Below are 13,868 nucleotides of genomic sequence, written 5' to 3' on the forward strand. Positions count from 1 at the left end.
CCCCAGCCAGGTAGGCATCGAGCCGCTTCTTAAAGACCCCCAGGGTAGGAGCCAGCACCACTTCCCTTGGAAGTTGGTTCCAGATCCTAGCCGCCCTAACTGTGAAGTAGTTCCTACGGATATCTAATCTAAACCTACTCTCCAACAACTTGTGGCCATTATTCCTTGTTATCCCGGGGGGCACTAGGGGAAACAAGGTCTCCCCCAAACCCTTCTGGTCCCCCCTAGTGAGTTTATAGACAGTCACAAGGTCCCCCCTCAGCCTTCTCTTGTGAAGGTTGAACAGGTTCAGGTCCTGTAGCATCTCATTGTAGGGTCTGCTCTGCTGTCCCCGGATCATGCGGGTGGCCTTCCTCTGGACCCTCTCAATGTTGTCCACATCCCTCTTGAAGTGGGGTGCCCAGAACTGGACACAGTGGGGTGCCCAGAACCCATGACGAATGCTTAACTCTTACATAGTTCTCAAATAGATTCATAAATAGCTGCAGACACCATTTATTAGGTATCTAAGTGTTCCTTAGACTTCTAAATGCAATCCTATTATACCCTGCATGAATATCTGAAAAGCTATAGATGCAAGAAGTGGGAGACATTGCCAATTCCGTTCCCTTTATTTTTAATTAAGTATTTATACTACTGCCATCTTGCCGAGTTCAGCTGAAGTTGGCCGAGATGGAAGCTTATTATAAGACTATGAAAGACTTAATACCAGCATTGCTTACACTAAAAACAAAACAAAACAAAAAACCCCATGGCCTCCAACCTCTCAACTACAGATTTAAAGGCTAAGTAAGAATTTCTACATTTGTAGCAAAAATCAAAGAACAGCAAATAATGAAGAATCATCACCTGAGCAATGAACAGTTTTTAAGGCAATTTGAGCAGTGGACAAATAAGAGTAGAAGTGAATAGAGTGCCAGGATGCACTTCAAGTCAGAGACCCACATTTCAGAACATTTCTGGACCCCTTTTTATACTATTGTATCCCCACTACTTCAGTTAGCTGATCATATTAAGTCTATAGATATGCTTCAATATAAATCAAATATGCATTAATAGTAGTTAATGGGGGTAGAGGGCAGAACATCTTCAGAGTTTCCTGAAACCGCTGGTAAGAGAGCAAAAACTAGATATTTTGGAAATGGATACCTTTCATGGGTGTAAGAGGTAGAGAAAAGCTATAGACTCAAAATAGAAGTCACAGTCCTCTTTTTTCTAACTATTGACCTAATACAGCTTTACTGTACTCTGAAAAAGACTTTTGGGTCTAAAAATCAGGATTTGTCGCATTTGATACAGATATTGTACTCTGCAATTTAATTTCTAACAGCCTATCAAATGTGTGAGCTCACAGTGAAGGAAAGTTAGTCTCTCTAGATCAATCGTTTCCCATTTTTCAGAGCTGGTTTTATTACTGAACAGTCTAGGAAGTTTTACTGTTGGTTCTCAGACTTCCTCTCTGGAATTCTAAGAAGTAGATGTGAATTCTAAAGCTATGACTGTTGGCATTTCACATTTCCATAGTAAATTACTCCTTCTGTGACAGCAAAGCTGCAGAAGCTCTTTGAAAACACATGGATATACATGTGTCTAGAGAAAAAGAGATCAGGAAAGTAAAAGAACATAACCACTGAGGTTAGAACTTTCAGGTGGAACAAATCTACTAAGGTTCCCCGGTTCCTCTGTAGCTAGCTAAAGATATCCAGGACCACTCTGAATGGAAGGGGATCACAGAAAAGGGAAGAGTAGTTATGGAAATGCAGGTTTCTTTGAAGTCATTCAGGTTCAACTGGAACTTCGGCATTCATACCAACTTTAAACTCTAGGAAAACATCAACAGTTACAAAATTGCTGTCCCCAGGTGTGCTGCTCTTCATGGGCTGCCTCCTAAACCAGAAGTAGTATCTCTGCCTCTACAGGCTCTTAGGAGTGAGCTAATTTGCACTGCTGAATGACAGTGACAATTAACTAAGTTAAGCTACTTAGCCTGCCCAGGCAGATGTGGCTACACCAGCGGTGCTCAACCCTTAGGCTTTGCAGGCCAGATGAGTGCCACAGGACCCATCTGCAGGTCAGAATGGGCCCTGCATGCCAGGATTGAGCTTCAGGGCCCTGTACCACCTCCATATTCCAGGACCAGGTCCCTTTGTGCCACATGATATCCTTTTAGCCATTTTAGCAGTAACACTCACCTACAATGCACCAAAAAGGGGAAAGAACAGGTAGGAAAAACCATTAATGCTTAGAGTACAAATCTATCCCTGCACACTGGGATTGAACCCCACACCACTCCCACATGCAAGGCTACACTATCCAGCCCACAGGGCTCCCCATGCATTTGGAAATTTGGCAGCAATGGAGTGGTGCCACCGCTCCCCCGCTACAAAATTTTCGGACTTGCAAGGAGCCCTGTAGGCTGGATGACATGACACCAGGAGCTGGATCTGGCCCATGGGCAGGAGTTGAGCACCCTTGGGCTACACTGCTTTCAGTTTAGAAGACAGCCTTCCTAGAGCAACATCAAGTGCTTGGGGGTGCTGCTGCCAGAGACTGAGTTTACCATAGAGACAAAGCCCAAGTAATCTGATGGCTTCAGCTTGCCATTGCTCTGTGGACTGATAGCAGTGGATTTTGTACTGCCTTCTTTAGTAACTTCCAAAGCCAACCAAAAATAAATGGGCATCCACATAAGCAGCTGTTGTAGTGGCTGCAGCTGGAGATAAGCAAATGCCAATTTAGAAACATCATGGGACAATTCACCACTATAACTGCTACAAAAGATGCTCTTGATAGAAGAAGCATCTTACCCTATTATCATAGACCTTCTTGAGTGCTTCATAGCGGATGGATCCTTGAAAGATCACTCCTTGAAAGGTGTTGCTTTTGTCACTGGCTACCAGCTCCACGCAGACCATTTCTCCTTCCCCAACAGTCATGTCACTGAACACCTGAGAAGACACCCAAAAAAATCAAACACATAAGAGGAGATCTGCAGTGGTTAGATGCCTCAGACAGAGCTAAAGCATATTTGGGTCTCCGGGCTTTGCTTCAGTCCATTAGAAAAACAGTGAATTGAGATTGTGGATTGAGATTGAGATCTGGATTTAAACAATCGGAGTTTGAGGTGCTAAGGTCATAGTTAAAGGGAAAGAAAAAAAATAAAACCAAGAAAGCAAGAAGGATTTGTCTGGATGCCACAGTCCTGGTAGTGTATGAAGAGTAATTAAAGAAAACTGTCAGCAGGGCAGTGGGAATTTATCAAGACAGATGAATAACAGGCAAGTGAGTTACAAAGACAAAAATTAGGAAAAAGATTCTACGCTTTAATGATGGACCCACCTCTTCAAAATTGTCGATCATGAAGAATATATTGGGGTAGCTGATCTTTGATTCCTCTCCTTTGCTGTCCATTGGGTGTTTGCTGGGAGATGCAAACACTTGCTGCAAGAGATTTTGTACAATTATATGCCTTATCTGTTTAAATATATGTGGAAATATGGATACTGGAAACAAAACAAAACAAAACCACCAACCAGCAGTGCACAACAATAGTGTCAGCAGGTCATTTGCAGATACCAAGGCAGATTCTAGACTTTATGTATTAACTTTTAGTTATTATTTGTTCCACAGGACATTGAGTTCAACATCACTTGGTGGGAAAATATATTCCTCTCTAGGGTCTCTGCTGTTCCTTCTCTCTTTCTCTTTCATCCCCTCCTCTCTCTCTCCCCCTCTAACCTTGGTGCCTCTGTCCTCCTCCCTTCCCATCTGCACCTCCTTTTCTGCAGCAATTACCAATTCCCACACCATTTCCCATGTCATCCTCTAAAACGCCCAACAAAATCATTAATGCATCTTCAATGGGCTTTAGTCATTACTGTAATAAGGATTAATGGGCACAAAGGTGGAAAACAGCTCAAGCATTACTTTCAACTCTGTATATACTTGGAATGTTATCTTCACAACCATGACGGCAAGAATTTTAATGCACTATCAATATCTCCAATATACTTCTATTCAAAACTACTACTCCAAACTGTTTAGCATGGAATGAGGCCATGGGTGAGAGATTTTCTGGATTATTGGTTCAATCTGGCATAGCAATCCTGTGCATGCACACACATATGCACTCAGTATTCAGAAAAAAAACAAAACCTGTGTTATACTGACAACTGTCATTATAAATAAGTTGCATTATAGAGCTCCTAATAGAAGAACTAACAAAGCAGAGCAACAGCAATGACTGAGACACAGCAGTCTTCCAGGTCATAATCCTAGTCCTGCACCAGGAATTTTATAGCAGCATTATCAAGAGCAAAAATGGTTTTGTTTTAGTGTGATGTTATGATGAATGGCACTACCAGGGAAAATCGGAAGAGGAAGACTGAAGATGAGATGGAGAGAAATAGTGGAGAGGTACATGAGAGATGAATTGGATTAGGAAGATAAGTATGACCAAAGCCAGTGAAGAGCCAGGATCTGCAACGGCAACCCCATTTAGGTGGGACAAGTGAAGGAAGAAGAATAAATTATAATGAAAACATGGAGTTTGTAGAAAATGTTAACAGTCTAGTCAGGCAGAGACTCATGTAGTTTGCAAAATGATACAGGACCAGGTTTAGTAATATTTTACTTTAGTTTTATATGGCCATGACTCTGCTGATCTTGATGAAATTACTCCTGCACAACCCTGGGATAACAAAGTAATAAATAAAGCTCATAAACAATGTGACCTTTAAAAGGAAAAACAGTTTCTCTAGGTTAGGAAGTTTGAAATTTTCATCTAAGAGCCATTCTATACAATTGGCTGGGAAAAGACAACTCTATGCAACATATTAGGGGTTGGGGTTTTCCCATTCACCTCTCTGCATCAGTCAAAATCTAGCTAATTAGTACTTTGAGAAGCTGTAAAGTCATCTTAATTGTGACAGCTTTGAACCTTCAGTCAGAGGATAATCCTGAAAAACCTAAGAATGTATACACACGTTGGTTGTTTCTGGCGCATGAAGATGTGTTTATGCTATCGTACAAACTGATCTTGAGAAGTAAACATGTAGTAGAACTAAGAGCATTCTTGTAGGGCTTTCATTACTGCAGTTACTTTCTTATCCTGCATTTCATTTTAGGTTTTCCCAGGTTCTCAAAATTTAGCCTTCAAGAGTGATATTGCTAGTTAGTTATTAGCTATTATTTTTTCCCTTCACAAGATTCACTGTTTTTGCCTTCTTGCTTGTCAAGTAATTTTCAGTATGGAATTTTATTCCAAAAATAAGCCAAGCCTCCCTTCTACTGAGAGGCTATGAGTGCACACATACACAAACAGAAAATAAACTGTATTATACCGACAACCATTATTATAAATAAGTTGTAATATGCATGCATAAGGATAATTCAGGACAAGCAGAGTTCTACAAGATTTTTACTGCAACACTGGAAAAGCAGGAACTTGCACCAAACTTGCTGCTGTTCTGAGCATATCGACAAACAGTAATACTTGGCTTTTCTACAGAAGTTTTCTACAAGGAAAAGAATGTTTCTTTCTTGCCTTCCTCCATTCCAAACAATCTCTTTGCCTTATCCTAGATAAGGGAAGTTACAGTTGTAAACACTGATTTTTAGGGATCACTTTTATCAGTGACTACCCTGGGTACTTTTAAAAGCAACTCTTGTGTAATTTCAAGAACAGATTTTAAGGTTTGCTTTTGTTTGGGGGTTTATTTTTATTGTGCTGTAGTATGTAAATTTATTTAAATTGAGTCTTTAGCAAGGAGGACTAGCCTTGATCTTTGTTAACTGTTCTGCACTCCATGGCTGTGTCCAGACAAGCACAGCCGTACGGTATGTCGTGCCTCAGTGCCACATGTCTGTGGCGCCACATACCGCACGTTGAGTCAGTCTCTGCACTGCAAGGGAGCAGCTTGGAGGATTTTTTTTTTGTTTTGTTTTTTACACCTGGATATTCAAGGGTAAAAATAAAACGTGGGGGAAAAAAAGGTGGAGTGGCACTCGCATGGGCAGCGTGTGCTGCTCAAAAGTGGAGCCTGGCCATCCCAAGTTGTGCCGTGGCTGCCGGCCAGGCTCCACACAGCAGAATTGCTACTGCTGGGAGGCCTCCAGGACCCCAAGTAAGGCTGCTGGGCCAGCCTAGTGCTGGCCCCAGCCTCCCCTACCCTTCCCAGGGTAACTTGCTATGCACCAGAGCACACGTGGCACAGGCATCCCCCAGGGACAAGTAGTTGCACAAGGTACGCCACCACTAATTGTTCCCAGAGAACCAAACATCAACACCACGTGTGGATGTGGCCCGTGAGTTCTCAAACTATTCCACTTAGAGAGCCTCCCACCCACAATGTATACCTTCCCAGCCATGTATCATAGTTGGATACATAAAAAACAAAGCATTGAAAGCCAAGAGATAAATGTTTCTGGATTAGGGTAGACAATTGCTTATTTCCAGGCTCTATAAAGATTTGATCTTTTAGTAAGATCAAGTCTCTCTTCCTGACCTGCAGCCCCCAATACAATAATCTTTCCTGGCTACTACGTGGTTCAGCCCACTTCCGGGTTTGCTATCTTTACCATTTTGAGGTGCCCTTCAGATGTGATAACAGTTCCTTCACCAAAACAACACCCACCTAATAAGCAAAGGAATGAAAGTAGCTCTGCAGAGTTTTGGAAGGCACACTTTCTTTTCATTTTTATTTGAAGAGTCCAAATAGACTCTGGGACACAAATAGCAAGAAATGTTCCTGACTGAAAAGACAAGCTGTTTCAGAGACAAAACATTTGTTACAGGCCACAACTGGAGAACCACCATCATGATTGTATATATTTTTTCTGAAAAAGGGAATTTTGGATGCTAAATTCTTGTCTTTGAGATTTGTAAATGTGCCTCACCTGAGATTTCTTTTTGTGAATATGAATATCCCCTCCATCTGAGCGAGTGCACACAGCACAGGTTACTATGTAATCCAACTGAAACAGAAAGCAGGGCGGGTAAACAGAGGTTTACAGCTAAATATTGAAGTGCAAAAGCAGCAAACATACTTCATTCACGTTTTTCAGCTTTTTATCTAGCATCTCAAAGAAACTGTTTCCTTTCTGCCTCAGAGCACTGAATACACTGAAACTACAGCTGGATTTTCTTTTCTTTTTTTTTTTAAGAGTTAGGCCAGACCTATTTTGACAATGCTTTCAGTACTGTCAAAGACCATTGCTTTGTGGATACAGCCCACTATAGATATCAGCGTCCAATCTCTACCAGCATTTAATTTGGATGCAATTTTACAGGTCACCTGGAAGGATAGGTAGGCTACATGAAAGATCCAGTTTAAGAGGGAAATAGGAGAAAACACCTCCCTAGATTTGGAAAAATGGAAAACTTAATGAAAGAGGGCAATGTGCTAGATGCATCGAAAACCATAAAGTCTGCCATGTGATCAGAGAAAACTTGCACCAAGCATTTCCCAGCTTCAATAAATTCTCAGAGTTACAGTGAAATGATTCTCTGGGATTCTACCTTAAAATGAGGGATAATTGCTCTCTGAACAGCATCTACAGAATTAATCTCTTGAGAGGGGGAGAAGATAATGAAAACAACTCCATCACCACCATTTGTGCAATAAACTAAACGGCTCCCATTTTGAGACTGTAATAGATAAACTGTGAAAAAGATCTCAACTAATTATAACATCAGGTTCCCAAAGCTCCAATATAACATGTACAATAACTAAAACATCTAAGAGTTAATCTAAAAACCCCAAACTCTGATAGGTTTAGTTTCTTCCAAATGAAAAATGGTTTATTAAACTTCTGCCAGCAACTGGAAATTCCCAGTGCAGCACATCAGTAGAAATACAATGGTACTTCTAGCAGGATCTCAGACTTTTAAAGAAAAAAATCACTTTTTTCTTAATCAGTATAGCAAGTCTTAATGAAGATGCTGCTTTTCTAATAATCTTATCTACCTCAACAAAGTGGGAAAATTCCTGAAGATCGCCTGCTTTCAAATTTTGTTGTAAAATACAACGCTTATTATAAAATACAACATTGGCCCAGATTCACCAAATATGGGTGGACTTATGGTCTCAGGCGAGTACAAACAGTTTTGGACTTTCTTGAAAGTTAAATAAAATATGACAACATTTTCTGTTTAGGAATATCCATCTAGATCCAGAAAGCCAAAGTGAAACATAGTTTTTTCTTTTCTTTTTCCCTTCCCAGAGTGCTCAAACACCTCAAGCTACACTGTAAACTAGAGCTAGTACTAAGACCCCTATACTAGGATTGGTCTGTGAAATGTGAGCAAGCTTCAGAGAAGGTTTTCATCACCTTCTGGAGGATGAGATTCAAGTAGACACTCTCTTCCCAATCAATGTCAGGGTCACCCAGGCCAGGAAGCTTCTTGGAATCCCTACGATAAACTTCAACTTCAACCTGCTGATAGAAGACAAGACATTGAGTAAACATGATATATAAACATTTATAGGCACATGCACATCTTACATTATACTCTCCACCTCCACTTTGGAACATGCTGTCCTGTTTGTCTGCCAAAATCTTGGGTTGGTGGACTTTCAAGGTCACTAAGCAAAGCCATCTCATTTTGCCACTTTTTTCTGGAGTTGGTGGTAAGTGAATGGAATAGGGAGGTGGAAGAGACTGTCCTGAAAATTCAAGAGATTTTAGTTTTAGATACTGGTTTCATATATTGATTGTGCAGCTAACATTCATATGCATGACTAGAGTTTTGGCTAGGCATGTTTTAGCCAAACTGAAAAAAAGATCTTCATTCACACATGCACAATACTCTTACCTTATTCTCATTAAAGGAAATGTGGCAGTAATCTAACATATCATGTGATATAATTATCGGTTGTTAGACATGGTCAAAGTGGCAGGAGGAATTCTAAGTCAAAGCAGAACAATGGTAGAGATACATTCATGCCAAAAGGACTTGAAAGGGTGTTATGAGGAACCACTTCAACTACTAATGAAGAACAGTCACCCTTAAGTAACAGCTTTGTAAAGATCATAGAACAAATCTTCACCCCAGCAAGTGGAACGAAAGAAAAAAAAGCATCCACAATAGATATCACAAGTAGAACAAAATGATACAAACTGCAATTTGACCAGCCCACCTTTATCCTTATAAAAGGTGCCAATGCATCGTTACTGATGAATATAGGGCAATTTGGTTTCATTCCTCACCCTCATTACATCCTATGGATTTGGAGTCTTCCTCAGAAGTTTCCCACCCAAGCACACATCAGCTAGGACAGACATTCAAAAAGCCCGAGCCTGAATTGATTCAATCTTTGCAGGTTAGTCTAACCTGGCTAGGCTAAACCAGTTTGTAACTGCTCAGACATCCCAGAAGTGCAGGCACATGCCTGCACTGACTCAGGCTAGAAGCCGGGGCGGGGGCACTAGAGCAGCCCTCCCTTCCCTTCCTCAGTAGTGAGCTGAGGGGGGCATGGCCAGGCCCCAGCAGGACACTGATTAGGGAGGGATTCTCTACTCCTGACCAGCCCAGCAAGGAATTGATAAGTGTTCATCACCCCATTAAGAAAACAACAGAGGGACATTACCAACTACCTGTTGATTCTGCATTTGTCCCATCTGCCACAGCATGGATCATAGCCAGCATGTGGTCTGCTACCTAGTGCTAAGAGGTGTCTATGTAAAGCAGAGGGGAGGGGGAATTCCTGCTTAGCAGGGAGTGGTGAGGGGAGGGGGGAAACAGGAGGAAGCCAGGCAGAGTCTGCAGTCTCTGCAGGAGCTGCAGCCGGGGAGCAGAGGGGAGGGGCCAGCTCTGCTGTGGAGTAGAGAGCCCCACCCAGCCCAGAGAGCATGCCAGGATGCTGGGAGAGTCTGGTTTAACTTAAACCAGCAAGCAGGTCTGAAATTTACCAACATTGCAAGGCAATCTGAACTGAAAATGCAGCAAAAATGCAGAAGACAAGGATGATAATGTGGCTGAGATATGAAATAGGAAACCTGAATAGTTTCCATGTATGAACTGTTGACTGCCTATGTCAGATGTGAACATTTATTTTGATTTGGTGGTACAGGAAAAAGAAGGGCTGAGTTGGCTTGAGAAAAAACAGATCTCACACACAACAAAGACAGCCAGAACGTGAGAGTAAAGCCTCAAGAAAAAAGATTCAGCACTCTGTTAATTGTGCAAATAATTCAAGTCTGCTAAGAAAACTAATGATAGAAATGAAGGCTGGCATATATACAGAAAGAATGCAAATGAGTCAGTACAATCTTTGAGAGGAGGAAACAAAACCAAAGTCAGGTACCATGAGGACTGAAAGCATACCTTTCTGTGCCTAAAATCAAATATAACTGTGTTCCATAAAATTGTCTTTCATGGGAGATGCATTTCAAAATGCTTTCTAGAATTAAATACTGCCAAATGACAAAGTGCACACTGAATAGTCACAGTGCTTTGGGGCAATTTTTTGTTGAATGTATTTAAATATTCAGTCATGAGACTGATACCTAAATAAAAAGAAATGAAGAGGGTAAAAAATAATTTATTTTAAGGGGTGATTTCAACAGAGGGGAAAACAAATATGGCAGAATGATACAGAAAGGTCACTGGAAGATCAGTGATGGACTGCATCATCAGCAAGACAGTAGGAAAAAGCAGAACAGGGAAAATACCATAATGGAGAAGACTAGTAACCCATCCAATTGACTATGCTCTCTCTTATAGTGACCAATAGAACATGCTTCTGGGGAAGGCAGAAGAGTCCCATAAATTAGAAACATGCAAGGAAAAAAGTTTCTTTCTAACCCTTGCTTTTAACGTGAAGCATGAGCATACCCTATGTGACTTTTTATTTTTACACACACATTTTAAATTATTCCCATAAACATCCAATTCATTTTAAAAAATCCTAGCTAAGATCCTAGCTTTCAGGATATCTAGCAGAATGAATTCCGTGGGTTAATTATGAGTTGTGTAAAAACAGAAGATGCTGGATCAAGATGAAGAAAGGAAGAGGCGAAAGGAACAAAATTAAAGTAGGTAAAAGCAAAATTTCACTACGTATCCATACACCAAATAAAACTGAGGATGGCATATTTTTTCTTCTTCTTGGCATGCTCAGGGTTCTAAGTTGGGCTCATTCAATACGTATGGAGAAGGATATTTACATGATTCCCAAAACTTCCTCGAGAGCTAAGATGGAAGGAAAGAGCACATCCTGACTCAAGGAAGAGATGAGTGGTTGCAGAAGGCCAATTCTACAAGGCACGACTGCCCAAGTACCATAGGTTCCTACTGGACAGAGACAGAGACACAGTAGAGAGAGACCAGATAACTCAACTATATACAATTTTTAAAACCTAGGAGGTCTATCTTCACATTGTGCAGAGCATGGCTGCCTCTTAGCAATACAAGTTCAAAGCTATTTCACTCACATACACACAAAATCATTGACCATTAACAGCTTTTTTTAAAATCAAAACACTGTAAGATACCTATGAAAATATATTCACTCAACATGATATTTTAGTCAATAACTGATTAGTCACTGTACCTGAATACTGCTTTCATTTATTACCTTCTCCTCTTCCCACAAAGTGAAGACAGAGAGAGAAAGGCACCTGTGATGCCTCCAATACCTTGTATTGCATGTGCATTTAGAAGAAGATTGTGTGAACAATAGAACATATGGTTGAGGGCAATTTGTGTCTCAGTGAATTACTGCTGTAGCTGTTTACTTTATGAGCCTAGCACTCAGGTTCTACTACAGGCAAAAGGAAATATATTTAGGGAAGTCTGATTGATTTTTACTGGGCAATAAACAGTGCTATGAATAGATTTTAGTCTCATGTGCAAGCCACCCAGAGTTACATGTGTGCACAAAGACAGAGATGATCTCATTCTAAAAGCAGATCAAGCAGGAGCCGAAGAGCATCCACTATTCTAAAGATATAAATAGACATTTCAATGCTTTCTGTTATCAAAAGCAGATAGTCTGAAGCTGACACATCAGGCATTTATGTTCGTGCTCCTATTATTGGTGGTCTCTGGGTAAGTAGCAGGAGAATGACCTGGTGCTAATGGCCCCTTCATGATGATTACATTGAAAGTCCAGGATTTCCCAAGGAGAATCGTAACTTTTGGGTCCCTTCATTTTTGACTGTCCAAAACTAACACACCTCAGCTGCATTACTGAATGCAATGAACATTCATCCTCTGATAATCTGATCCCATCAATCAACAACATTCCTGCTCCTCACAGCAAGCTCAACAACTCAAGCTCATTGCTAGTTGCTTTTATAAATTTAGGGTATTTGTTTGTAAACCCATTTTTAGATTGTAAATTTGTTTGTAAACATGGACTTCTTAGAAGCAGTGGAAGTGGAACCAATTACCTTCAAATCAAAGGAAGCACCAGGTCAGGCCTCAGCAAAAACAGCAGTACCTTTGGAACTTCTATCCCTGGCACGGTGTATGACTTAGGAATTAGTCCTACTTCCCTCAGCAACTATGGGACTGGAAAGTGAAAAAGATGCTGGCAGCAACTGCAAAGTTACTAAGCTGTGGGTGTTTGATCCCTCACATGAAATAAATAAACCAAGCAGGCTCAGTCCCAGCTGCTAGTGAACACATCAGCATTTGCACCACTTGTCCATAACTTTGGCCAGAAGCCAAGGCTGAAGAAACCTCCGATAATAATCAGCCACAAAAAGGCAGAGCATTGAAATGAAAGAACCCAGACAAAATGAAGATGTGTCAAAAACTGGGTACAGACCCTTGCGCACACATGTTTGCAGATGAACGAATGCTAAAACAACAGAAGCTCATCCAAGCTCCATGGCACATTGATTTATTCAAATGTTTGGAACTCCTTAATGGATTCTGTGCAATTTATCCACATTCATCTTCCTAGCTTTGTCCATAAGTTGAATGACAAAAAAAAAAAACATAATTTGGCAACATTTTGGGGCAGAATGCCAAAAACACCTGCAACTGATTTGTAAGATGTTGGCATGCCAGAGCAAATGACACAGAAGCCACGAGGGGCCTGATCCTCAGTATGGCAGTGCAGCTCCGGCCCCTTCCCCACCATTTGCCTGGAGATGCACAAGTCAAGCAAAACGCCTTCATGTGCCATGCTCTGACACCTGTGTTCAGGGTTGCCTACCCCTGAGGTAGAACAAAGACTTACTCTTGTATAGTGTGTGGTGGGTGTGTAGCAGGGTATGGATGTATATGTGGGAGCTGCAGGGTTATGGTGGGGGTGGAGGGGTGTGTGTGCGTGTGTGTGTGTGGGGGGGGTGGTCCTTGGAGTCCCTTAAGCTGCATGTGGTGACAGCATGTGGGGCCAGCCCCATGCAGCCCCATAGTGCACAGCTCCCCATGCTCCCACCCCAGTTCCTGACCACATGTGGTGGCAGGGTGCGGGGCCAGCCCCACCCAGCCCCATAACATGCAGCTTTCACCCGAGTCGCTGGCCACAAGTGGCAGCAGCATGCAGTCAGCCCAGCCTAGCCCAACAGAGCTCCCACCTGACACCCTGGCCTCATGTGGTAGGGCATGAGACCAGCTTCACCTGGCCCCATAGTGCACAGCTCCCTGTGCTCCTGCCTCAGTACCTGGCCGTAGGTGGTGGCAGCATGTGGGGCCAGCCCCAGCTGGCCCCGTAACAGGCAGTTCCTGCCCAAGTCCCTGGCTGCACATGGCGACAGCATGTGGGGACAAGCCCACCTGGCCCCACAGCATGCAGCTCCTGCAGCATGTGGAGCCAGCCCAGTCCAGCTCCATAGCACACCCACCCCCTTTTCCCCAGTGAAAGTCCCTGGCCCTGGCCCAGTGGGGCCATACCTGCATTTTCAGGCTCACA

General features: G+C 42.1%; 1 protein-coding gene across 1 annotated transcript in view; it reads right to left on the reverse strand.

Annotated features, from left to right (window-relative positions):
• The window catches only part of KIAA0930 (KIAA0930 ortholog), a 131,209-nt gene that overhangs the window by 16,222 nt on the left and 101,119 nt on the right, over positions 1-13,868 (reverse strand). Inside the window, exons 3-6 of the mRNA XM_014523683.2 lie at positions 8,332-8,439; positions 6,898-6,975; positions 3,340-3,441; positions 2,808-2,948 (exon numbers count right to left, since the gene is read on the reverse strand). Coding sequence (XP_014379169.1) covers positions 2,808-2,948; positions 3,340-3,441; positions 6,898-6,975; positions 8,332-8,439 — 429 coding nt within the window. The remainder of the gene's footprint in view (positions 1-2,807; positions 2,949-3,339; positions 3,442-6,897; positions 6,976-8,331; positions 8,440-13,868) is intronic.

The sequence above is a fragment of the Alligator sinensis genome, unplaced genomic scaffold (genome assembly GCF_000455745.1).
Source record: "Alligator sinensis unplaced genomic scaffold, ASM45574v1 scaffold806_1, whole genome shotgun sequence".
In the NCBI taxonomy this organism is placed as follows: Eukaryota; Metazoa; Chordata; order Crocodylia; family Alligatoridae; genus Alligator; species Alligator sinensis.